Source organism: Giraffa tippelskirchi, chromosome 13 (genome assembly GCF_054371585.1).
Source record: "Giraffa tippelskirchi isolate mGirTip1 chromosome 13, T2T-mGirTip1v1.2.pri, whole genome shotgun sequence".
Lineage (NCBI taxonomy): Eukaryota > Metazoa > Chordata > Mammalia > Artiodactyla > Giraffidae > Giraffa > Giraffa tippelskirchi.
The window spans coordinates 31,131,354-31,158,034 of NC_137287.1; the positions used below are offsets into that span (position 1 = coordinate 31,131,354).

At 47.6% G+C, this 26,681-nt stretch overlaps 1 protein-coding gene across 13 annotated transcripts in view; it reads left to right on the forward strand.

The window, feature by feature from the left end:
* Positions 1-26,068, forward strand: part of LITAF (lipopolysaccharide induced TNF factor) — a 108,691-nt gene extending 82,623 nt beyond the window's left edge. For 8 of the 13 annotated variants that reach the window (XM_081560388.1, XM_081560390.1, XM_081560387.1 and 5 more), the window contains 3 exons: positions 17,161-17,385; positions 20,536-20,692; positions 24,461-26,068. In XM_081560388.1, coding sequence (XP_081416514.1) covers positions 17,166-17,385; positions 20,536-20,692; positions 24,461-24,569 — 486 coding nt within the window. In that variant the 5' untranslated portion in view covers positions 17,161-17,165 and the 3' untranslated portion in view covers positions 24,570-26,068. Of the gene's footprint in view, positions 1-4,706; positions 4,879-10,825; positions 11,041-17,160; positions 17,386-20,535; positions 20,697-24,460 lie in introns of those variants that run through there. The other 5 variants (XM_081560382.1, XM_081560391.1, XM_081560380.1 and 2 more) reach the window with 5 other exon arrangements.
* Positions 26,069-26,681: the final 613 nt, after the last annotated feature.

A 26,681-nucleotide genomic window follows, 5' to 3' on the forward strand; every position in this document is an offset into this window, starting at 1 on the left:
ATTTGGGCTGTTTTCACGCAGTGATCTGTTAATATTGCAGAGATATCTGTGTTTCCATACTTGAAGTTCCTCGTTCGGACTTGATGGTCGCATGCCATTCCCCTGTGTGGATGGAGCGTAACTGGTCTACCCAGTTCTCTGCTGACGGACAATTAGGTGGTTTCTAGCAACTAGGCAGTGGGTACCCCTGTGTGCTCAGCATTTTGTCACTGCCTCAACGCGTAGCATCAGCTCCGATGCACATACCTAGGGGAGCAATCTCTGGGTTAAAGGACTCCTGCGAGTTAAATTTTGGTAGGTGCTTCCATTGTGTGAGACTCAGTTTACCTCCTAACCAGGCCTCGGGGAGAGGCCAGCTCGCTGTTCAAACAGTTTGCTCTTTGCTAAAGGTGAAGATGGCAGATGCAGTGTTGAGGAGTTGAGGGGACTGGTGGGGTTGTGTGCAGACCCCCAAGTCCCTGGGGTCCTTCTGTGGAAGGGCTGACCTGGAAGAAGATGGAGTTGCAAGGCCAGGCTAGTGAGGAAGTCCTTCCAGAGAAGGTGCCAGCAGCCTTGGGAGAGGAGGACAGGAAACGGGAAGTGGGCTTGGAGGGGTCATGGCCGAGGGAGGAAGGAGATTGGTGGTCTGGGGTGCATCCGAGGACATGGAAGAGAAGAAGCTCGTAGTCAGAGGGGCTGAGGATGCAGGCTGGGGTAGAGGGGACTTTTATTTTTACCTTTCTTATTTAAAATATTTATTTATTTATGGCTGTGCCGGGTCTTCGTTGCTGCTCAGGCTTTGTCTAGTTTCGGAGAGGGGGCTACTCTCTAGCTGTGATATGCAAGCTTCTCATTGCAGTGGCTTCTCTTGTTGAGAAGCCCAGGCTCTATCTAGGGTGCACAGGCTTCATCAGTTGTGGCTCCCACGCTCTAGAGCACAAGATCAGTAATTGCGGCTCATGGGCTTATTTGCTCCATGGCAGGTGGCATCTCCCTGGTTCAGGGATCAAACCTGTGTGTCCTGCATTGGCAGGTGGATTCTTTACCACTGAGCCACCAGGGAAGCCCTGTTTTTACCTTTTAATGAGGAACAATTTGAACAAGCTTAGAAATTAGGAGGGGCTTCCCAGGTGGTACTTGTGTTAAAGAACCTGCCTGCCAATGCAGGAGACGCCGGAGACACGGGTTCAATCCCTGGGTCGGGAAGATCCCCTGGAGGAGGGCATGGCAACCCACTCCACTATTCTTGCCTGGAGAATCTCATGGACAGAGGAGCCTGGCGGACTACAGTCCATGGGGTCGCAAAAAATCAGACACAACTGAGCCCTGCACAAGCAAGCCTGAGATCAGGAGAGGAGCCAGCTGAGAGGGCAGGGCTGGCAGAAGGGGTCATTGCTGGAGCAGCGTCCCTGGGATGTGGCAGGGCGTGGTGGGGTGGCCACACTCGTGGGCTTTAAGTGGAGGTTGAGCCCGGAGAAGGGTTCCTTCTGAGCTGAGGATGAGTGGACAGATGCCTGGGGGCTAGGGTGGAAGGTTGAGGGTCTCAGGTTTCTGCTGGGGGGCACTGCTGTGGGAGTGGAAGAGACCCCTTGGGAGTCTGCGGGCTGGTGGGAATTGGGCATCCCAGCTAGGAGTGGGCAGGTTTGTTTGTTCTGCCTACTGTAAGAGATTACAAGCCTAGTAGCTGAAATAACACGCTTATTATCATACAGTCTGGAGGTCAGGAGTCCACAATGGGTGTCACTGGGTGAAACTCCAGGCGCTGCTCTCCCAGAGGCTCTTGGTGAAAGAGAATCCGTCTCCTGGCCCTTTCTAGCTTCTTTGTTTTGTTGTTCGGTTGCTCAGTCCTGTCTGACTCTTTGGGACCCCATGGACTACAGCACACCAGGCTCACTTGTCCTTCACTATCACCCGGAATTTTCTCAAATTCATGTCCATTGAGTTGGTGATGCCATCCAACCATCTCATCCTCTGTCGCCCGCTTCTCCTCCCACCTTCAATCTTTCCCTGCATCAGGGTCTTTTCCAGTGAGTCGGCTCTTTGCATCAGGTGGCCAAAGTGTTGGAGCTTCAGCTTCAGCATCTTCAGTCCTTCCAATGAATATTCAGGGTTGATTTCCTTTAGGACTGACTGGTTTGATCTTCTGTCCAAGGGACTCTCAAGAGTCTCCTCTAGCACCGAAGTTCAAAAGCATCAATTCTTCTGTTCTCAGCCTTCTTTATGGTCCAACTCTCTCATCCGTACATGACTACTGGAAAAACCAACTAGCAGCCACCTATGTATCTTGGTCCATGGCTCCCTGAGCCAATTTCAAAGCCAACAGGGCCTCTTCTCTCTTTGAGGCCCTCCTGCCTCCCTTTTCTAAGGACCACTGTGGTTGTCTTGGGGCCACCTGAATCATCTCCTCCTCTCAAGGGTGTTAACCTCATCATAGCTGCAAAGTCCCTTTTGCCATTTAAGGCAACGTGTTCTGGAACTTCCCTGACGGTCCTGTGGTTAAGACTTCGTCTTTCAGTTCAGGGGCTGCAGGTTTGATCCCTGGATGGGGATCTAAGATCCCACCTGCCTCCAGGCCAAAACCCAAAATATAAAACAGAAACTATATTGGATAGCATCCCCAACTTAATGGACGTGAGTTTGAGTAAGCTCTGGGAGATGGTGAAGGTCAGGGAAGCCTGGCGTGCTGCAGTCCATGGGGTTGCAAAGACTTAAGTTGACTGAACAACATATTGTATCAAAGTAAATAAAAACTTAAAAAAAAAGTCCACATTTAAAAAAATCTTTAAAAGATAAAAATAAGTATTAAAAAAAAAAAAAGAACCACATGTGCTGGGAATTGAAAGTGAAAGTGTGAGTTGCTCAGTTGTGTCCAACTCTGGGACCCCATGAACTGTAGCTGGCCAGGCTTCTCTGTGCATGGGATTCTCCAGGCCAGAATACTGTTTGGACAAACAAGTAAAGGCATGAAGGTAGTGGCCTGAGAAGGGGCGAGCGTGGTGTGGAGGGCTCTGTGCTGGGATCTTCCTGCCTTCTGCTCGTCTGTGTCACTGCGAGCAAGCGACCCCCCCCCCCATCCCGGACTTGATTCTGCTTCCCTGTAAGTAGTTACATCTAATGCTTTGTAGTGACACAAGTGCCCAGTGTTTTGAGCACATCTACTTACAACCCTGTGATGGTGGGGGTCCGATTATAATTCCATTTTCCTGATGAAGAGACCGAGGCATGGAGAAATGAAACACGTTCACACAGCCTAGAAGTGGCAAGAGCTGGATTTTGAACCGAGGTTGTACTCTGCTTTATTTATTTATTTATTTATTTTTGGCTGTGCTGGGTCTTCGTTTGCTACTTGGGCTTTTCTCTAGTTGTGGGGAGCGGGGGCTACTCTAGTTGCGATGTGCAGGCTTCTCACTGCGGTGGCCTCTCCTGTTGCAGAGCACGGGTTCTAGACACAGGCTCAGTAGTTGGGGCACATGGGTTTAGTTGTTCCACACAGAGATCTTCCCGGACCAGGGATCAAACCCATGTCTCCTGCATTTGGTAGGTGAATTCTTTACCACTGAGCCACCAGGGAAGCCCTGGTTTTTGCTCTTAAATATTCAACTTGTCTTAAAAATCCTATCATCAAAAAAAAAAAAAAAAAAACCTATGGTCTTAACTTTCTTTGGGCCCTTTCTGTTCCCCGCTATGTGCCGCACCTGCTCACATTCTTCCATGTCTTCTCTTTTCCCCAAATCATTGTTGGGTATGCAGGTTGTCGTCCACATCATTCCCTCTGACCTCTTAGAGATGGATGGTGCCCGGCCACGCTTGTAAATAACAGGACCCACGCAGGTGTTTCTGAAAACCCCACAGGCGATGGTATCAGGTACCAGGCAGAGACATCCCACCTCTCACATCTCTGAGCTCAGTGGCTGCGCTTCGCCACCAGGTCAGCTCCTGATCAGAGTCAGTGATCAAGCCTGCGTGTCTTGTGCAATTGACCAGGGAGAATTTACTCAGCATCAGGCATTACCTCTCTGTCCTCCTTCCTCTTTGTTTTTGGACCCTGCTTGCCTGTCGGTCGTTTCACCAGAAAGGATTGGAATTGGGAAGGAAAAAAATCACCCAAGCCTCCTTAAAGCCCCTAGTTTCTGCCAAGCTTCCCCCTCTCATCCTTGCTGGTTTTAAACAAGCACTGAGGGTGGAGATGCCTGCAGCAGTGTGAACTCTGTCCCCCCTCTTCCTGTCCACGTATGTCAGTAGCAGTTGCTGACGTTTATGGTGTCTCAGGGTAGAAGGTCGTTAGAGTCTCTAAATTTTCTTGACACCCATGAAAAAAGACTGCCATTTCTGGAGAATGCATGACACACCATCTGGGTAGATTAAGTGGCTTTGGAGCCACACCAAGGAGCAGGTGATGAATATGGAGTGACAGGTATTACTGAGTTTGGGCTGGTGGCAGCGAGGTGCCTGCTCAGAGTCCAGATCTTGGATGGATGGTGGAGACGAGGGAAGCATCCCCTCCTCACTCTCTTCTGAAATCCCAACCAGAACTGGGAGTGGTTGTTGGCAGAATCCATGTGCACCCCTTCACCAGAGCCCCCAGATGAACCTTACATTGAAGAAAAAAAAGCAACTAATCTTAAAGTTTGGAGGATGTGGGTTTTTTTTTTTCTGTTTTTATCTTGTGGGTGTTTGTACGCTTCCCTTTTCAAGTTCTTTCTGCCCACATCTTGATCTTGCGCCTTGACATCCCAGGGTGCCCTATTGAGAAGAAACATCACTCTCTCCAAAGAACTCTGGAGGAAACAAAGGATTCCAGACCAATTAAGCGATTCCAGTTCTGGAGCATATTTGCTGATGCTTTGGCCAGATCCTCAAGCTACCTTGAACTGAACTGCAAGGGCATCTGTTACTGAGGTCTGTTGTTAGTAACATCTTCCTATCTGTTGTTGTTCAGTCTCTAAGTCGTGTCTGACTCTTTGCAACCCCATGGACTGCAGCCCACCAGGCTCCCCTGTCCTTCACTATCTCTCGGAGTTTGGGCAAATGCATGTCCGTTGAGTCAATGATGCTATCTAAACATCTCCTCTGCCGCCCCCTTCTTTTGCCTTCACTCTCTTCCAGCATCAGAGTCTTTTAATGTCTTTCTAGTTAAAAAGCTTTATTTTGGTTAGATTCTAAGTTGAAAATCTTAAGGTTAAGTTCCTCCCATTTATGTTTACTTCCAAATCTGGATGCCATCCAAGATGATTTTGGTGTCCTTCTTATGCATAGGTATCATCTCCAAATATATATGGGAATATCGGGGCGACCAACTTGTTCTGGTTTGCCTGGGACTTTCCCAGTTTAAGTATCAAAACTCTTGTATCTGGGGAAACTGCTCCATCCTGGGTGAGCTGGGACAGTGGGTCACCCTATGAAGCACCCGTCATGTTTTGAACTTGGTTCTGAGTGCTGGGGATGCAGATGTTAATAAATTTCAATCTCTGTGACAAGTAGAGCAGAGAAATATGTGTAATGACAGCTAGCACTTGCTAAGGGCATGCATGTCTCTTGTTGCCCTGGGTCCTTGTCACAAGTAGATTCATTTAATCCTCCCAAGAGCCTCATGAGGAAGAAGCTGTGAGTGTGCCCATTTCACAGATGGGAAAACTGAGGCACCAAAGTCATGCTCCAGGGAACTCAAAGGCGACCGACCACAGGCCATCTGGCTTCAGACCATGCACCACTGATTTCTGCAACATGTAGAGAGGTTTGGGAGGAATTAGTTCTCCCCTGGGAAGGCCAGAGATCACCTCTTGGAGGAAGTGACAGCCAAGCAAGGATATGATGGGTGAGAGGAATTTGAAGACCTGTGGGGAAGGAAGGAAACCGGTGGCAGGGTGGGAGGGGGCAAAGAGGAAAGAGCATGCTCTGGGCTTGTTTGGGGCCATCCAAGCAAGGCTGCAACAAAGATTTGCATCTGTGGTGAGAGGTGAAATGAGAGGCAGGGTGTGGAGTAGCGGTTCAGCCTGTCCTGAGAACGCCTCCGTCCTGGGCGACCCAGGACCTTTGGTCACCTTAACTGGGAGGCACATTGGCAGCTATCTGAAAGACCCAGTGGTCTCTTTTAAGTAAACGAGCCACTGGATGGCTGAACTAAGGCCAGTGGATTGGAGCTTAAATTACAGGCTTTGGCTTGTAATAGGGAGACTGTAGAGATTTCTAGCACTGCCTTTTTTCTTTTTTTTTTTAAATTTTTGCTTCATGGCTTGTGGGATCTTAGTCCTCTGATCAGGGATGGAACCCATGCTCCCTGCATTGGAAGCACCACATTCTAACCACCGGACCGCCAGGAAATTCTGCTAGCACTGCCTTTTCTTCTTTTTTTTTAAAGTTGTCATCCCTCACGTTCAGCAAACATTAAAATTCACCACCTGAAAGTGTACAGTTCAGCGACATGCAGTCCATTCACAGCGTTGTGCAACCATCCCAGTTCCAGAACATTTTCATCACCCTGAAAATAAACCCTGTACTAGTTTCCTCCCAGCACCCTCACCCCTAACCCCTGCACCACTAGTTGGTTTTCTCTCTGGATTTACCTATCCTGGACATTTTGTATAAATGGATGGAGTCATACAATGATTTCAAGTCTGACTTCTCTCCAAGTCATGTTTTTGAGGTTCATCCCAGCGATGTTTTGGAATCGCCATATCAGTGACCGAGCTGGTCAGCCGACCATCTCTAGGCTTCCTAGAAGTCAAGCCCCAGCTTCCGAATTTAGGATTCCAGGCAAACACTGCCAGGCTGGGCCCCCACACCCTTCACTGAACACCCGTGTAGTCACAGACAGAGTAAGTTGACTCCCAGAGCTTGAGTGAGCTCCACCAGGGTGTTTCGGGGAATTCTAAGACTGTTTAGGCCAAGTATTTTTAGGAACAAATCTGGTGCTGAAAGTGACTTGGAGTTTTTTTCTTTTGCCTTGAGGTTTCAGGATCAGTTCATTAATCTCAGCTCAAGGAGAGAAGATGGCTGTGTCCGTCGGCATGGCTTCTTTCCAGGATTTTGAGGGCTTTTTCCTCCTGTCTTTCAACAGAGGGATATTAAAAATCCCAATCTGAGCCTCAGTTGGCGTGGCGTTTGCTTTTTCTTCCCTGGGAGCTGCAGCAGGTGGTAGAAGTATCTCAGCTCCACGCGGTTTTTTTAAACAGACATGGAATCTCACAGGACTTCCCTGGCAGCCCAGTGGTTAAGACACCGTGCTCTCACTTCAAGTGGTGTGGGTTTGACCCCGGGCCGGGTAACCAAGATCCCACATGCTGCATGGCACGACCAAAAAATAAAATAAAAAATTAAACAGATATGGCGTCTCAGAAATTCTGAGATCACCGCTTCATTGCTGCTGCTCTAAGTCTCTTAAGTCGTGTCCGACTCTTTGCGACCCTATGAGTCATAGCCCGCCAGGCTCCTCTGTCCATGGGACTGTCCAGGCAAAAATGCTGGAGTGGATTTCCATTCCCTCCTCCACAGGATTTTCCTGACCCAAGGATTGAACCTGTGTCTCCTGCATTGCAGGCAGATTCTTAACCGCTGAGCCACCAGGGAAGCCCGAAAGTGAAAGTCGCTCAGTCACGTCTGACTGTTTGCAACTCCACAAACTATACAGTCCATGGAATTCTCCACTCCAGAATACTGGAGTGGGTAGCCGTTCCCTTCTCCAGGGGATCTTCCCAACCCAGGGATTGAATCCAGGTCTCCTGCATTGCAGGCGGATTCTTTACCAGCCGAGCTACCAGGGAATCCCCATTGCTTGCCTCCCCCCAAAAGAGCAGGAATTGCTGTGTGGATATCTACCGTAGGTTGATCAGTGACTCCTGGACCCCTGATCGTCATTAAAGAAGCAGATCATTTTGAATTGAAAGTCCTCAGTGACAAAATTAGTTGGGAATCCTTAATTTGTTGTTGCTGTTGTTCAGTCACTTAAGTCATGTCCAACTCTTTGCGACATTATGGACTGTAGCCCGCCAGGCTCTTCTGTCCAGGGGCTTTTCCAGGCAAGAATACTGGAGTGGATTGCCATTTCCTCCTCCATGAGATCTTTCCTACTCAGAAATCAAACCCATGTCTCCAGCGTCTCCTGCATCTCAGAAATCAAACCCATGTCTCCAGCGTCTCCTGCATTGACAGGTGGATTCTTTACCAACTGTGCCACCTGGGAAGCCCTGGAGTCCGTAAATGAGCAGGTGTTGTTTAGAATTTTGTCTTGGGCTCCAAAATCACTGCTGATGGTGATTGCAGCCATGAAATTAAAAGACGCTTACTCCTTGGAAGGAAAGTTATGGCCAACCTAGATAGCATATTTAAAAGCAGAGACATAACTTTGCCAACAAAATTCCGTCTAGTCAAGGCTATGGTTTTTCCAGTGGTCATGTATGGATGTGAGAGCTGGACGGTGAGTCCCTTGGACTGCAAGGAGATCCAATCAATCCATCCTAAAGGAGATCAATCCTGGGTGTTCATTGGAAGGACTGATGTTGAAGCTGAAACTCCAATACTTTGGCCACCTCATGCGAAGAGTTGACTCATTGGAAAAGACCCTAATGCTGGGTAGGATTGGGGGCAGGAGGAGAAGGGGGCGACAGAGGATGAGATGGTTGGATGGCATCACTGACTCGATGGACATGGGTTTGGGTAGACTCTGGGAGTTGGTGATGGACAGAGAGGCCTGGTGTGCTGCAATTTGTGGGGTCGCAAAGAGTCAGACACGACTGAGCGACTGAACTGAACTGAACTTGGGTGTGTGGTGTGAAAGTCTGTAAATTAATCTTCAGAAGTGTTAGGGAGGTAGAGAAAAAAAGAGGTGACCTGTCACCTCGGGTTCAATTGATTTTCCTTTCACATTTCTTTAGGGGGTAAATTGTGTGAAATGAGTTGCTGATTGTGTCTGGATCTCCCAGCCTGGGGGGTATTTTGGTGAGTTCTAAAGAGCTCCAGAGTCCGAGGGGCATGGGTTCTAACCCCAACCCTGCCATTTCATCTGTGTGACTTTGGACAAAGTGCTCAACCTCTCTGGGTGCCCAGTTTTTTCATTTGTATTAAAGTTTATTTTGTCTGATAATGAGTATTGCTAGTCCAACTTTCTTTTGACTTCCATTTGCATGGAATACCTTCTCCCATCCTGTTACTTTCCACCTGTAAGTGTCCCTAAGTCTGCAGTGGGTCTCTTGTAGACAGCATATATATGGGTCTTGTTTTTGTATCCATCCCGCCAGTCTGTGTCTTTTGGTTGGTGCATTTAATCCATTTACATTTAAGGTTGTGAATCTGGGGTGGGGTTTGGGGTAGTGGTTGGGATATGAGTAGTAGATTCCGCTCAGTCAGGTAGGACCTCTGGATTCAAAGATGCCAAAATAAGCCTGCTTATCTGCAACCCCTGAGCACCCTTTAGCTTCTTCCTGGAGTGAGGACCCAGCAGATTCAAGACCCAGAGGAGTGGCCAGCATAGGAGGAAGCAGACGCCAGCCAGCCCGGCCCTGCTTGGCCCCAGTATAGCAGAAGGGAGTGTCCGCCAGGCTGATCCCCCTCACCCCATCTACCTCCCTTCTTCGTGGCTCATGAGATTGAAGTTGTGAGAGGGCTGGGCCTGCCTGGAAAAGAACACGCAGATGTCAAGGATCCTAGGACTTGGTCGGTAAAAGGAATGAGTTTGGACAATTCCATTTATGACACCAAGAAAAGAGGGGTCACATATCAGAAGGACTCAATGAATAAGTGTGGATGATTGGGGATAATCAAATATTAATACCTCTTCCCAAATAGTGGGTTCTCAGTGAGGACCTGTGGGGAAAATCTGTTCTTAGGGGAGGGGAGGAGGGTAAAAAGTCTTAGATATCACAGTGATGTGTGGCCCTCCAAAACTCAACCCTGCCCATCCAAATCTTTATTTCTCAGTATTTAATTTCTTGTTAGGTAGAATTCAAATTCATGAATTTGAATATAATTTTATTTCTTTTCCTTGGGAACTGGGGAGAGGAAAAGAGGGGAGGCAGCTGTAATGAAAGCAAGATTGGGAAGTCCTGCTCTGAACTGGGTTTGATGAATGAGCTGCTCCCAGACTCATTTCTATAGGCCCAGGAATAAATAGCGGTATAACCCTCCCTGACCATTGACGAGAGTAACTTTCACCCACCCAGCAAATCACTGAGATTTGGAACAAGGGATGTTTTCAGTTAGGGACCCCAGACTTCCAATAGGCATATTTGTGGATGAGAAAATGGGGGCCAGGTTGGTGCAGCTGGTCACGGGCCAATTTCCAAGGTCAAGCCTGGTTCTTCTTGGACCAGGAATGCATCTCTTCGTGCCTCAGAAATGCCTCCCTTTTATAACCAGTGGTCACACTCAGCTATATAACATTCAGCCCCAGTGCAGCATGGAAAGGCAGGGCCCCTGGTTCAAGAAGTATTTGGAATTTCAGGATGGCGGCCGCTTTCAACTGAGCTTGGCAGGCCCTTGTGCCTGTGGGGTCCCGTGGGACTACATGGGTCGCGTGCCCGGGAGGCCAGGCCCAGTCACATTTTCCATGTTTAAAAAATGAGTTTGAAATGCCTCTCTCTGGATTTGGAATGAGCTAAATAAAAGAGTCATTCTGAGATGGTGCGAACAGAAATCTCCAGCCCTTAACATTTCCCTGATTCCTGTGGGGGCAGGTGGAAGGTGGGTGGAGAGTCCCCTTCAATGTGTCCTTTTAAATGGACAGTCGAGAAAAGCCACTCTCAGGGGCTTAATAACAAAGTTAAGCAACTGGGGAGGGAGGAGGGAGACCCCCTTGTTTGTTCCTTTATTCCCTCTACAAAGCTCCCCGTAACTATGGCAACCTGAGTTCTGCAGAGGCCTGTACCCTAGCCACCCAGGGGGCAACCAAAGGATTTTAAAGGCTGTGCTTTTCTTGTGGCAGAACTGTGGCTTTGCTATTTTGTTAAACTTAAGAGATGTTTTCCTGTGGTTTCCGGTTTGTCCCACCATGTCTTCGATGGAATTGTGCTCTGGAGCGATCAAGTGTTCTCTGGTGACAGTGGAGGGTGTCTGCATGTCTCCCCATGTGTATGTCTGTGTCCCAATGTCCATCTGCCCTTAAGTGTTTCACATTGTCGGGGAGAGGAGGAGCGGTTGGAGGCCAGTTGAACAACCACCCATTCTGGAAGGGTGGTTAAGTGGGTGGCTCGGTGGGCCTCCTGATCTTGGGGGAAATCAAATTAAAAAGAAATGAGGGATGGAGAGAGGGGGGCAAAAAAAAAATGGGGACTCACTGAAGTGGCATTTCCTGGCCTGGGGCCTTGGGGAAGAAAGCAGGCTGTGGAATTTATTTAGAAAGCTTTTGAAGCAGCTGGTTATGTTTTTTCTTAAAAACACACACACACACACAACCCATTCTAGGCTGTTGTCTCTTGTTCTTTTCAGAATTATGAGCATGTTTATGTGGCTGTTTGATCCAAAAGTCACGTTCCCGAGAGACAGTGTCCTAAAGTTCCAGAAAATAGGATGTGACTACAAGGAAGCTGACGATGTGTAATAAAATGAGGGCAAGGCTGGGTGGATGTTCATTTCCAGGACAGAAACCCAGGGCCTTCCTTCCTTGAGATGTCTTGGAAAGAACCCTGCCTGCCCCCAGCTTCCTAACTCCTGCATGTTCTCCCTCAACAGCATAGCATAGTTCACAATTCCAGGCCGAGTTTCTTCCCTTTCAGAGGAGAGAGAGGCAATCTCTCAGTCATGTCCAACTCTTTGCTACCCCACAGGCTGTAACCCACCGGGCTTCGCTGTCCATGGAATTTTCCAGGCAAGAATACTGGAGTGGGTTGCCATCTCCTTCTCCAGGGGATCTTCCTGACCCAGGGATTGAACCCAGATCTCCTGCATCACAGACAGATTCTTTACCGTTTGAGCCATCAGGGAAGCCCCTTCCCCTCGCAAAGCACTCTGCTTGCAACCGTGGCCGACTGTGCTGTTTTAGGCTTTCTGGACCCCCCCATCCCCACCCCTTTGATGCTTTCTGCACTTGTGGTGTTTTAAATATGACTCATTTTTCATAAAAAGTGGCGAGAGCAGCTCCGGGGCTGCCTTTCCTGAGACAGGAAGGGACAGTGAGTCCTTGACGGTCAGCACGGATGTAAATTACCTGGAAGCTCCAGGCAACTGTGTCCTCCTGGCTGGGTCTCCTCCAGCCCAGTCCACAGGTGGGGGCTGCGGGGTGAGGCTGGCGGGGGACAGCCTGGAGGGGACAACAGCTGACTTCGGAGGTGAGCCTGGTAGAGAGGTATCCGGGGCTAAGGTCTGTGGCCATCTTTCCCTCCCACTTCTTCTGTTTCTGGGTAGCAGAGGAAATTGACAGAGTTATGAACTTTAACCGCTTTTCACAGTCTGACTCAGTTTTAAACCCTAAACCTGTTTTCACAGAGATGTCCTGTGGTCCTTCTGGTTCAGTTCAGTTCAGTTCAGTCGCTCAGTTGTGTCCGACTCTTTGCGACCCCACGAATTGCAGCACGCCAGGCCTCCCTGTCCATCACCAACTCCCAGAGTCTACCCAAACCCATGTCCATCGAGTCAGTGATGCCATCCAACCATCTCATCCTCTGTCGTCCCCTTCTCCTCCTGCCCCCAATCCTGCCCAGCATTAGGGTCTTTTCCAATGAGTCAACTCTTCGCATGAGGTGGCCAAAGTATTGGAGTTTCAGCTTCAACATCAGTCCTTCCAATGAACACCCAGGATTGATCTCCTTTAGGATGGATTGATTGGATCTCCTTGCAGTCCAAAGGACTCTCAAGAGTCTTCTCCAACACCACAGTTCAAAAGCATCAATTCTGCAGTGCTCAGCTTTCTTCACCGTCCAACTCTCACATCCATACATGACCACTGGAAAAACCATAGCCTTGACTAGATGGACTTTTGTTGGTAAAGTAACGTCTCTGCTTTTAAATATATTATCTAGGTTGGCCATAACCTTCCTTCCAAGGAGTAAGCGTCTTTTAATTTCATGGCTGCAATCACCATCAGCAGTGATTTTGGAGCCCCCCAAAATAAAGTCAGCCACTGTTTCCACTGTTTCCCCATCAATTTCCCATGAAGTGATGGGACCAGATGCCATGATCTTAGTTTTCTGAACGTTGAGCTTTAAGCCAACTTTTTCACTCTCCTCTTTCACTTCCATCAAGAGGGTCTTTAGTTCTTCTTCACTTTCTGCCATAAGGGTGGTGTCATCTGCATATCTGAGGTTATTGATATTTCTCCCAGCAATCTTGATTCCAGCTTGTGCTTCTTCCAGCCCAGCGTTTCTCATGATGTACTCTGCATATAAGTTAAATAAGCAGGGTGACAGCCACAGGGTGACAAGCCTATACAGCCTTGACGTACTCCTTTTCCTATTTGGAACCAGTCTGTTGTTCCATGTCCAGTTCTAACTGTTGCTGCCTGACCTGCATACAGGTTTCTCAAGAGACTGATCAGATGATCTGGTATTCCCATCTCTTTCAGAATTTTCCACAGTTTATTGTGATCCACACAGTCAAAGGCTTTGGCATAGTCAATAAAGCAGAAATAGATGTTTTTCTGGAACTCTCTTGCTTTTTCAATGATCCAGCGGATATTGGCAATTTGATCTCTGGTTCCTCTGCCTTTTCTAAAACCAGCTTGAACATCTGGAAGTTCACGGTTCACGTATTGCTGAAGCCTGGCTTGGAGAATTTTGAGCATTACTTGACTAGCATGTGAGATGAGTGCAACTGTGCGGTAGTTTGAGCATTCTTTGGCATTGCCTTTCTTTGGGATTGTAACGAAAACTGACCTTTTCCAGTCCTGTGGCCACTGCTGAGTTTTCCAAATTTGCTGGCATATTGAGTGCAGCACTTTCACAGCATCACCTTTGAGGATTTGAAATAGCTCAACTGGAATTCCATCACCTCCACTAGCTTTGTTCGTAGTGATGCTTTCTAAGGCCCACTTGACTTCCCATTCCAGGATGTCTGGCTCTAGGTGAGTGATCACACCATCGTGATTATCTGGTTAACTCCTCCTATACTGTAGGCCCCCCCAGCACTACCCACACATAGGGGCCTTCTGAACTGTGCTTCTTGTTTCCCTTACAGACCTTCTGCTTCCTCTGCCCTGTCTGGGGTGAGCCTTTCTTCTAGAACCTGCCGTGGCTCCCACCGCTCTGTAGCATTGCTGTCCCATAGGACCAGAAAGAGGGCCATGTAGGCAATTCAAAATTGTTTAGTAGCCACATTTAAGAATCCGCCTGTAATGTTGGAGATCTGGGTACAATCCCTGGGTTGGGGAGGTCCCCTGGAGAAGGAAATGGTAACCCACTCCAGTATTCTTGCTTGGAGAATTCCATGGACAGAGGAGCCTGGCGGGCTACAATCCATTGGGTCGCAAAGAGTCGGACATGACTGAGAGTGATGAACACAACCACATTTTGAAAAGTGAAAAGTAAAAAGTAACAGGTGAAGTGAACTTTAAAAAGCATGCATGCTAAGTCATGTATGACTCTTTGTGACCCCATGGACTGTCGCCCACAAGGGTCCTCTGTCCATGGGATTTTCCAGGCAAGAATACTGGAGTAGGTTGCCATTTCCTCCTCCAGGGGCTCTTCCAGATCAGTGATTGAATCCGAGTCTCTTGCGTGTCCTGCGTTGGCAGGCTGATTCTTTACCACCAAGCCACCAGGGAATGCCACCGTCCCCCCACCATATTCTATTTTAAATTTAGATCACTTAAATATAATTTAGTTATTCTGTTCCTCGGTCACATTTCAAGTGTTCAGCCAGCCTTGTGTGGTTGCTGGCGACCATAATGGACAGCCCAGATAGAGACCATTTCCCTCATTCCAGAAAGTTCCCTTGGGCAGTCCAGGCTTATAGAATAAGGTCCAAACATCTCCATAGGACTTTCAAAATTTTCTAGCACCCAGCCCCGACCTGTCTGGCTTTATTGATTGATTTTTCTGCACGTTCATTTTCCCATGCCTCTCTTTCCACTTTGAAAGCCCTTTCATCTCTTCCCCCAAAGAAATCTCCTCTTTCGGGCTGGGCTGAAAAGCACCGACAAGCCGGCCAAGCTCCCGGACCGTGGCTCACCGCCCTCAGAGCTCGGGGCCCGTTTCTCCTGAGACAGGTTTGAATGGATCTTCTAACATAGCCTTAGCCCTGCCCCGCTGGAAAGCAGAACTAGACAAAGGACGGCACTGTGTCCTTCTCCAGCGGTCCCGGGGGCGGCCGAGCATGGGACCGCAGACAGGAACACGCCCTGGGTCCAGGCCATGTAATTCTAGGCCGGCATCAGCTCTGCGGGGGAAAAAAAAGCTTTTCTTTGCCCTCACAAAAGGAAATATGTGCTCTGATTCTCGTTTGTCAAAATGTGAACTGCTTGGTGTGTGTGTGCCTGTGTGTTTACTTTTTAAAAAAACTATAACATATTGGAGAAGGAAATGGCAACCCACTCCAGTATTCTTGCTTGGGAAATCCTATGGACCGAGGAGCCTGGGAAGCTACAGTCCATGGGGTCGCAAAAGAGTCGGACACGACTTAGTGACTAAAACAACAACCAACAACATACCATATTAAAGAATATTTTTCCTATTACTTAGGTTATCAATTGTAATCAGATATATTAAAAGCTACAAATACTCCCTAGAATAGATTAATGAATGCATGATAAGAAGTAAAATAAAAAACTCTAACATATATACAAAAAAGGGCACATAATTGTACAACTCTAGCTTTCACAGAGTGGACATTCCTATGTAACCACCCCAGATGAAGAAAGAGAACATGACTAACCCCCTTCCCCAATTAATCACTTTCTTGACTTCTAGCTCCAAGGTTCCTTTTGTCTGTTTCTGGACTTCAGGTATCTAGCGTTACATGGTATGCATTTCTTGGCATCTGGCTTGTTTTGCTCAGTATTCCTTTTGCCATAGTTTGTAGTTGGGTTTTGAAGGCCTTTGTTTTTTCCATCCCCTGAAACACTGAGTAAAAGTTGCAGTGGTTAATTGAAAGAAAGAAAAGAAAAAACATTAGATGTGAAAAATAGGTTTGGTTGCTGCTGCTAAGTCGCTTCAGTCGTGTCCGACTCTGTGCGACCCCAGAGACGGCCGCCCACCAGGCTCCCCCCTCCCTGGGATTCTCCAGGCAAGAGTACTGGAGTGGGTTACCATTTCCTTCTCTAAGGCATGAAAGTGAAAAGTGAAAGTGAAGTTGCTCAGTCGTGTCCGACTCCTAGCGACCCCATGGACTGCAGCCTACCAGGCTCCTCCATCCATGGGATTTTCCAGGCAAGAGGACTGGAGTGGGGTGCCATTGCCTTCTCCGAAGGTTGTGGTTAGCTGATAGTTTCAAGTGTGAAAAAGCTTCTGCTCACATTTGGCTGGTGTTTGCCTTGGGGATGTTTTTCTATTTTTTTTATTCATAATTTTATTTATTTAATTTTGTCTGTGTTGCTGGTCGGGATTTTCTCTAGTTGTGGCAATGGGGAGGGGGCAGTGGGCTACTTTCTAGTCGAGGTACACGGGCTTCTCATTGCGGTGGCTTCTCTCTTTGCAGAGCATGGGCTCTGGGGCCTGCGGGCTTCAGGAGTTATAGCACATGGACTCAGTAGTTGCAGCGTGCAAAGTCTAGAGCACAGGCTCAATAGTTGTGGTGCATGGGCTTTGTTGCTCCCAGGCATGTGCGATCTTCCTGTTTCCGGCAGATTCTTTACCACTGAGCCACCAGGAAAGCCTGACATGGGAAATTTCTAGCTTTGGGTGATTTTCCTCTTGTTATTATCTACCTTTTATTTATTTATTTAAATGAAAATGCAAGGGATGTACAATACCCAAGGCAATCTTTTTTTTTTTTTGGTCAGCATGTGGGATCTTAGTTCCTTGACCAGGGATCAAACCCGTGCCCCCTGCAGGAGAAACACAGAGTCTTAACCCCTGGACCACCAGGGAAGTGCTCTACCTTTTAGCTTTATGTAGGGAATCTCTTGTTAAGGTGGTCTTCCTGGGCCTGGAAGGGCTGATGGTCATTCCCTTTGTGGCTTTTGAACAAGGCTGGATACTGGTCATTTCCTGATCGTCTGTTTATCGGGAAGAAAATGAAAGACCGAGGGTGGAAACGAAGAGACTGAACGGGAGGATGTCCATGGAGTTGCTGATCTGGTGTCTTCTGGTTTTGCTTTAGGTAAAATGTCTGTTCCAGGATCCTACCAGGCAGCCGCGGGGCCCTCTGCGGTGCCGACTGCGCCCCCATCCTATGAAGAGACGGTGGCTGTCAACAGTTACTACCCCACACCTCCAGCACCCACGCCTGGGCCGAGCACGGGGCTCATGACGGGCCCAGATGGGAAGGGGATGAACCCACCTGCCTACTACACCCAGCCAGTGCCTGTCCCCAATGCCAATGCAAGTACGTACATACAACTTCCAGGGCCCCTTCCCTTCCTTGGCCCCCCACCCTGGGTGGGACTTCTTGAGGATTAGAACAGTGGCCGAAGACTTCCCTGGTGGTCCAGTTTTAGGACTCTTTGCTTCCACTTCAGAGGGCACAGGTTCAATCCCTGGGTTGTGAAGATTCCCTGGAGAAGGAAATGGCAACCCACTCCAGTATTCTTGCCTGGAGAATTCCATGGACAGAGGAGCCTAGTGGGCTGTAGTCCATGGGGTCATAGTTAGACACGAGCGACTACCACTTTCACTTTCAAATTAATAAAAATACTTTTTTTTTTTTTTTTAAAGGAGAGCCACTAAAGTGACTCTGCCCCAGAGTCTAGGCAGTCAGCCCAGCTCTCCCTGTTGTCCTGAAATTTCACATCTAGTCTTGGGTTCCATGTCAGGGAGGCTCTTGGCTTTTCCATAATATAAGGCATGGTTCATGAGCTTTCCCAGATCGGACATCAGCCAGTCCTCTGGTGTTCATCACAGGGGGATGACCAACTATCCCAGAAAAATGTGGGAATGGGAGCTTGGTTTGGGAGGCTCCTGCCCTTGCTGCTGAGATTTGCCTGGAGAAACCCTGCCCCAAGGCTAGGGCTGGAATCAGAGAGGGAGAGAATGCAGCCTGATGGAGGAACAGGTAGGCTGCAACCCACCCCCCAGCTCATCACGAGTGCAGGCCACTCCCCTGCCTTCCAGCGCTTTCTTCATGACCTTTCCCTTTGGTACTTCCTGCTGCTCAGATGCACTCAGGTATGTTGCTGATTCAATGCAGTAAGCAGCTCAGAGAGTGGGCCCAGGCGTCAGGCTGCCTGAATTCATCAGCCTCCTTGTGCCTCAGTTTTCACCATCTGTAAAATGGGGCTCATCAAGTACCTACAACCAGAGACCGTTAAGGTTAAATAAAGCTCTATGAGTAATCCTGGGATAAACATGAACTGTCATTGGGGCCTTCCCTTGTGGTCCAGTGGTTAAGACTCTGTGCTCCCAGTACAGGGGATTCAGGTTTGATTCCTGGTCAGGGAACTAGATCCCACATGTTGCGTGGCCAAAAGAAAAAAAAAATCACGCTGAAGTGACTTTGATTCCTCCAAATGGAAGATGACAAGGCTTTAGACCATTTTTAGACTTTAGACTCAGATCGCACTCTGATCAATAAGTAACTCATTCTTGTAGCCCCAAAAAACTTATTAAAATTTACATCTAAGTGCTAAATGGTGCTTGAATACTGCTCTTCTGCAGGGGATGGTGTATGTGCAGGAGCATTCTATTAATAGGTCTTTCTAGGAATAGTAAGTCTGGTTATCTCTGGGTGGTAATGTCCCCTAATACATAGATCACAGAAATGGCATTTCAACAATATAAAAAAGAACAGAAGGAAGTTACTTTGACAGAACTACGAGCTTCAACAACTTGGCCAAAAATCAAAAAGAACATACTAGACCCTGAGGGATTTGTGATTTCCATCACCCTCGGTGCTCTTCTGATGCTTGTGGATGTTGTCCACAAGTTTTCTCTTTTTAGCGTGATGTTACATACCCATTGCGTGTATCATCATGGTCCTCCAACTTTAAAGAACTGGGTCAGTAGTCCCTGGCTTGGTAAATGCCAGCCTTATCTCTGGACCTTGTTAAGGACCTGGAGCTAGTTAAGGAGCCTGTGTGAAATGAAGGCTTGTATGGAAGATTCACTCTGTACCAGCACTGGATGAGATTCTTTACCATCTTTGTCCCATTGAATTCTAGCGATGGCTCTTATTGCATTTTTTCAATAACAGCTTTATTGAGATAGAGTTCCCATATCATAAAGTTCACTCTTTTAAAGTGTACAGTTCAGTGGTTTTAGCATATTCACAGAGCTGTGCAACCGTCAGCACTCATGCCAGAAAGTTTCCATCACCCCAGAAAGAAACCCCATTCCCGTTAGCAGTCACCCCCTCAGTCCCCCTGCTCCTAACCCCTGGCAAACCACTAATCTACAGATGAAGAAAATTGAGGCCAAAATCCATCACATCACTGTTTCTGAAATTACCATGTGCAGACCACCTTCATAGAACCACTCAAAAGCTTAAAAATTGGTTTGGGGACCCTCCCCCAGACCTGCTGAATCAGACTGTCTTGAGGGCCGGGCCCAGGAATCTGCATTCTCAGTTAGCTCCCCACTTGAGTCCAGAGTTGGTCGAGTTTGAAAGCCTGGTGGAGCTGTGCCAAGTCTTCCCAGAAACAAAGAGTCCCCCCCCCCACCCCATCTTGTGTGTGGAGGTTTCAAGAGCCCCTCAAATGAAAATTCTGGAAATCTGCCACTGTTTTCTCTTTTTCCCTTTTTGTCATCTTTCTCCTTCTAACCCGGTACCCAATTTATTATGGCAAAATACACATAAAATTGATTGCCTGAAGCATTTCAGTGCACGGTTCAGTGGCATTAAGTATGTTCATATTTTTGTGCAATCCCTACTACCTCGGATCTCTGGAACTCTTTACATTTTACAAAACAAACTCTATACCCATTAAATGGTTGCTCTAATCCCTCTTATCCCCCAGCCCTGGCACCCACCATTACACTTTTTTTTTTTTAATGTGGACCATTTAAAAAACCTCTGTTGAATTCGTTACAGTATTTCTTCTGTTTTATGTTTTGATTGTTTGGCCTCAAGGCATGTGAGATCTTAGCTCCCCCATCAGCAATCCAACCTGCACCCCTGCATTGGAAGGCGAAGCCTTAACCACTGGACTGCCAGGGAAGTCCCCCTTCTTTTTATCTCTGTGAATTTGGCTACTCTAGTTGGCTCCTATATGTGGACTCATACGTGGTATTGGTCTTTTTGTGACTCGCTTATTTCACTTAGCCTGATGCCCTCAAGGTCCATCCACATTGTAAAATGTGTCAGAGTATCCTTCCTTTTCAAGGCTGAGTAATATTCCATTGAATGAATGGACCACATTTTGTTCATCTAGTCATTCACGGATGGACGTTTGGGTCACTTCTACCTCTTGGCTCTTGTGAACAGTGTTGCCCTGAACACGGATGTGCAGATATCTGTCGGGACCCTGCCCCTCTTGTTTTGCACTTAACGAATGTCTCCCTCGTTTCCTGATTGGCCGGTTTGTTCTGTTCCTCCCATCAGTTGCCGTGCAGACAGTCTACGTGCAGCAGCCCATCTCCTTTTATGACCGCCCGGTCCAGATGTGTTGTCCTTCCTGCAACAAGATGATTGTGACGCAGCTGTCATATAATGCGGGTGCCCTCACCTGGCTCTCCTGCGGGAGCCTGTGCCTGCTGGGGTAAGTCTGGGGTCCACTCAGACCCCGAGCTCTCCTGAATTCCTCTCCTCCAGGATTTCTCAGCCACAGCACATACTTCTCTGTTGCGGGGTGTGCCCTGTGGAATATTGAGCCCGAATCTCTGGTCTCTCCCCACTGGATGCCAGTAGCTTCCCTGCCCCCGTTGTTACAACCCAGAAATTGTGCCCAGTTGAGGACCCCTGCCCTCGATCATATCAGCGCCTGGAGGCTGCTCACCCATCATTTGTTCTCAGACCACTCCCTGCATGTCGGGACAAGCAAGGCAGCCGGGTGCATCTGTGTAGGACGATACCCTTGGGGATTTCTTTTTCTTCTAGAATTTCATGACCTAAGTAATAATGTTTGTTTGATTCGGAGAGAAGCTTTAAACAATCTGTACATTAAAATACTTTATAGTCATCTCTTCAAAACTTCTTATCCTTTTATGACCCCCAGTAGTTTTCTGTTGTCTCCACAAGGGGAGTGTGTAAATATTTATGTCTGAACTGAGGGTATTATGTTGAAAGAGATAATACTTTCTGTTCTGGGAGAAATTTGAGGAAGCACCACTTATTTTTTTCCCCCCCAAACAAAGGCAGGCAGCCTCCGTATTCCTGGTTGTGTGAGTCACTCGGGAAACCTCAGGCGCTCCGTTTTCTTCCTTGAAGGAAGCAGGGTTTGCGTGTTTCTTTTCAGAAGCCTTGCTTGGCTGTTTCCTCATTTTCTGCTTGTGACCTGAAAAGAGAAGCAGTGATAGTTCTCTTCCTAATTTCAAAGAGAGGCTCAAAGCCCCTAAGAGCTTAATTGACTTCCTTGTGGACTTGCATACAGTGGGGAAGAAAGGATACTGAAAAGGGGAAATAGAAGTTCATCTTCTTTTGGACATTCCTGTTGAAACTAACTTTATCTTTGAAATCAGGGAAGGACAAAATGGAAAAATTTATCAAATATTGACCCCTGGCTTTCGAATGGAGGCAGCTTTTTCTGTCCCTTCCTCCTTTTTCTTCCTTACGTGCAGTAGCGTGTTCTCAGATCCTGCTTCTCACTGCTGTGTGGCTGTGGGCAGGTGACTTCACGTGCTCCAGTTTGCTCATCTGTAAACTGGGAGTGCTAATGCCTCCCTTGGGGGTTGGGAGGGGTTGTTGAGGATAAAGTCGGTGAATGTGTGTGCATTGCCCCTTGGAACCAGAGGTTAGGCTTATCTCTAAATGCTGCCCTTATGTGAACCCAGGTAAGCTTAGGCAATAGGAAATTCCATTCATGAGATTGTTTCCTCATCTGGTTATTTCCGGATCCTGCTTTATATAAATCAGTGCCTTCCTGTAAAATGCTGTTGTTTTTTTTTTTAAACTGTGTTTTTGGCCAACTTTGGTTATAAGGCTGTGGGGTGTCTTCTGACACTAGCCAATGCTCCAGCACCAGGTGGGTGTCCGGTGATTCCATTCAGTTCAGACACTAATGACCTGGAGTTAGTACAGACCCCCACAGCTTAAAGGCTCAGTCCCACAGCCGGCCCCCCACTTCAGATGCCAGTCAAAAGTCCTGGATCCCTGCCCGGTCCTTCGGACCAATCAGGGGTCCTGCTAGTTGCTCTTCAGGTTTGATAATACGCTAGACTGGCTCACAGAACTCAGAAAGGCACTTGACTTGTATTTACCAGTTTATTATACAGGAGACAAATGGACTGCCAGATGAGGGGGTAACAGGGCGAGGTCCAGATGGGTCCTAAGGGCTTCTTTCCCTGCGGAGCTGGGATGCAGCCACGCTCCGGGGACACAAATGCGTCCACCAACCCAGAAGTTCTCCAAACACAGTTGTTCAGGAGCTTTTATAACCTAGGCCTAGCCCCTCATCCCTCATCCCCCATTCCACCCCAGAGGTCTGTGGTTGGTGCTGAGAGTTCCAAGCCTCTAGTGACTTGGTCTTTCGGGTGACCAGCCCATGCCAAGCCTGTCTAGGGACCCACCCCAGATGCCCTCATTAGCATACACTCAGATGTGATGGAAAACAATTCCTTGTGAATAACAGAAGATGCAACTCCGTCACTCAGGAAATTCCAAGAGTCTTGGAGCTCTGTGCCAGGAACCAGAGACAAAGACCGAATATCTTTCTTCTTACACCTCAGGCTGTAGGGAGGTCCTTCCTATTGAGAGGTCCTTCCTGTGTGTGCCGATGATGGCTTATGTAGGTTAAAGGACATAATTTGCGGGACTTTATTTGGTTGCTGCTGTGAGAAGCAGCTTCTCCGTATGGAAAAGCAATCAGTCCAAGACAGGAGTTGGCAAACTACAGCCCAGGGGCCAAATCCAGCCCCTTGTAAGTTTTATTGGAACACGTCACGCCCTTTATGAACAGATTATCTATGGCCGCTTTCACGCTCCAGTGACAGAATAAGACCCGTGTAGCCTGAAACACGTACTCCCTGGCCCTTAGTAAGAGTAGTTCGCCAATTGCAATCTAAGACTTTGAAAGATGCCCCAATGACCGAAGAATTGATAATGTGCCCAGGACAGTCTGTCTGTGGTGACAGCCTTGGTGAGAGTTGGAGCTGCCATAACAAATTACCATAAACCCGATGGCTTCAAACGAAAGGAATTATTTTCTCTCACCATTCTGAAAGGTTCCCAGGTGGCGCTAGTGGTAAAGAACCCACCTGCCAATGCTGGAGATGTAAGAGACATGAGTTCGATCCCTGGATCAGGAAGATCCCCTGCAGGAGGGCATGGCAACCCGCTCCAGTATTCATGCGTGGAGAATCCCATGGACAGAGGAGCTTGGCAAGCTACAGTCCTTAGGGTCACATTGAGTCGGACACGACTGAAGGGACTTAGCGTTCTGGAAGCCAGAAGTCCAAAATCAAGGCACCATGCTCCTTCTGAAGGCTCTAAGGGGAGAATCTATCCTTGCCCCTTCCAGCTTCTGGAAGTCCAGGTGTTCTTGGCTGTGGCTATATCTCTCTAGTCTCTGCCTGTGTCTTTCCATGGGCTTTATCTCTCTCTGTATTTCTTTCTTCTTTTGAATATTTAGTGTGATATAGTTTTCTTATTAATTAATTAATTTTAATTTTGGCTGCACTGGGTCATTGTTGCTGCACACAGGCTTTCCCTAGTTGTGGTGAGCGGGGGCTGCTACTTCGTTGTGACGCTCAGGCTTCTCATTGTGGTGGCTTCTCTTTGCGGAACACCGGCTCTAGGCACTTGGGCTTAGTTGCCCCACGGCATGTGGAATCTTCGCCCGACCAGGGATGGAACCTGTGTCCTCTGCATTGGCAGGCGGATTCTTATCCACTGTACCACCAGGGAAGTCTCACCTCTCTGTATTTCTGTGTGTCCTCTTCTCTTATCAGGACCCCAGTCTTTGAGTTTAAGGAGCCCACCTCACATAATTGAGGAAGATCCCATCTTGAGATTCTTAATTACATCTGGAAAGACCCGTTTTCCAAATAAGATCACATTCATATGTTCCAGGGGTTAGGATTCTGACATATCTTCCCAGGGGGTTCAGTGGTAAGGAATCCCCCTGCCAATGCAAGGGGCACAGGAGACGCGGGTTCAGTCCCTGGGTTGGGAAGATCCCCTGGAGGAGGGCATGGCAACCAGCTCCAGTATTCTTGCCTGGAGAATCCTATGCACAGAGGAGCCTGGTGGGCTACAGTCCATGGGGTCACAGAGGCAGATACGGCTTGAGCATGCACGCATGTATGTTTTTGGTGGCTGCCACCCAGATGATCACAGTAACACACTGTGTGTGTGGCCTTTTTTGTTCCAGGTGCATCGCGGGCTGCTGCTTCATCCCTTTCTGTGTGGACGCCCTGCAGGACGTGGACCACCACTGTCCCAACTGCAAAGCTCTCCTGGGCACCTACAAGCGTTTGTAGGACTCGGGCAGACCTGAAGGGAGCCATGTGCTGCAGGAAGGCCTCTCCGACTCTTCACCCAGCCCCTGCTCCTGGTGAAGTCTCTACCTTGGTGGTCTTGAGTCTCCAGGGGCTCCACCTTCGTGTCTTCTTTGGGGGGGAAAATATCGCAAAAATCACACACCTCCAAACCCCAGAAATGGCTGCTCGGAGTCATGCACAGACATGCAAAGACATTCTCCTTGAGTGCTGGGTCCAGGGTTTTCTGTCTCCCTCCTCCCCCTGACTGTGACCCCAAGTCATTCCATCTTACTGTGATCGTTGTCCTGTCTGAGTATCTTCTGGTGGTTTGCCACTGGCTGGCTTCTTTTCTTGCCTCAGTGGGCCTTTCTCTCAGTGGTCTCCAAGTCAGAAGCCCCAGACTGCCTTATTTTTGAAACTGTTCTGGCCCCAGTACGGCTGAACCAACCTTTAGTGCCTACTACCATAGCCATCTGTTTCTACTTCTGATGACAAAAACCTTATAGACTAAGGGCTTGGCTCTCAGATTCTGTAGCTGCAGGCTTTTAAATAGCACACGAATTCACTTTAATTTCTTAATTTGTCTTTAAGTACAAGCAGGGGTTATTCACACCCACATAGCCATGAGGTTATAATGCACGCTAGAAATGGAAGGCTGGATCTTATCACTGATCTGCCTCTTTGGGACCAGATCCTCAGCCACTTTCCACAAAGGGCTTTCTTCTGGTAGAGTGATTGTTTTTTATATTAACACTTTTTGTGACCTTCTTTTGGTCTTAAACTCCTTTGAGCATAATTTTGAAAGAAGGGACTTATAGAACCATTTTCCGTAACCATATGACTGGTATCATTTTCCTATTTGCCAGTGCACACTCACTTTTTTTTTTTTGCCTTAACAGGAAAAGTAATGGATAATTTCATCCACTGCCTTTTCTTGGGTTTAGTGTGGTTCCTAGAAACCTCTGTAATGGAACTCATTAAAGTGGGGCCCTTTTGGGGTTCCTAGTGGATGTTTGGAAAGACAAAGCACATTTGAGCATGTCTGGGTACCATGGTACTGAAAAGCATGGGGACCCGACTGTTTCAAAGGCATCTGAAGTCTGGACTTTATTTTTCAGAAATACAGTTTGTTTGTATAACATCAGAAGACATGATTCCTAGGACTGAAGCAGCAAGCTAGAGTTCTCAGTTTGCTGCTGTGTCATCTTTGAAATCAAGACAAAGCCGGGCTCGACTTTCAAGAGTCCCCACTTTGATAATAAATAGGCACAAGGAATGCATGTGAATAATACTGTGTAGAAATCAAAGCCTAGACATTGATCAAAAATCTGTATATTGGGTGAAAATTATAGTCATAACCCATTGATTCAGCTTATTCATTTAATGTTTTGAAACTTCCAGTAATTATTTTTGCAGTGACTGTAGATATACTTCATAGTACTTTGTTCTCTGCTTTTCAAAAATAAAGTCTTTGGTTCACTCCGTGAACTATTTATCAATTCTTGCCATGTGAAGAAAGGTCTTATGTTGTGTTTCCAGCTGTTGTTACAAAGAGCCTTTATTTGTTCCATAACAGTAGAAAGTCCTTCATGATAGAAAACTTCAGACTGGCTGAATATCCTGCGATGTCAACATGACCGATGGTGAGTTGGGTGGATGGCTAGTGAGTCAGATTTGAACATGAAGCTGTTGGAACCCAGTAAACGTCATCAGTGGCAGCAAGCTGTAGCTTTCAATTTTTAATAAGATGCAGAAAGAAGCTGTTCTCATTCATGCTCCGAACAAAACATGCTTTGTTAATTGATCGGGGTAGATGTGAGATGCTAGAAGGAGGGCATTGTAACTCACCAGGACTATGAATGTCACCTCCTCTTTTCCTACCTGGTGATAAAACTTCATTTTGGAAGGTGACGGTAAATCGTGTCATCGCCGTGCGACTTTGTCAATTTAAACCCTAACTTCTGATTTTGAAAAATTGCCACTCACCCCAATCACGAGTGTATGTTTTTCTTTCTCTTGACAAAATTGAAGGCCATGCATATTTAGCAGTTTTGCTCAGATGGTGGCATATAAATTGTCTCAAACTGTTATCCATTATATATGCCGAGTCTT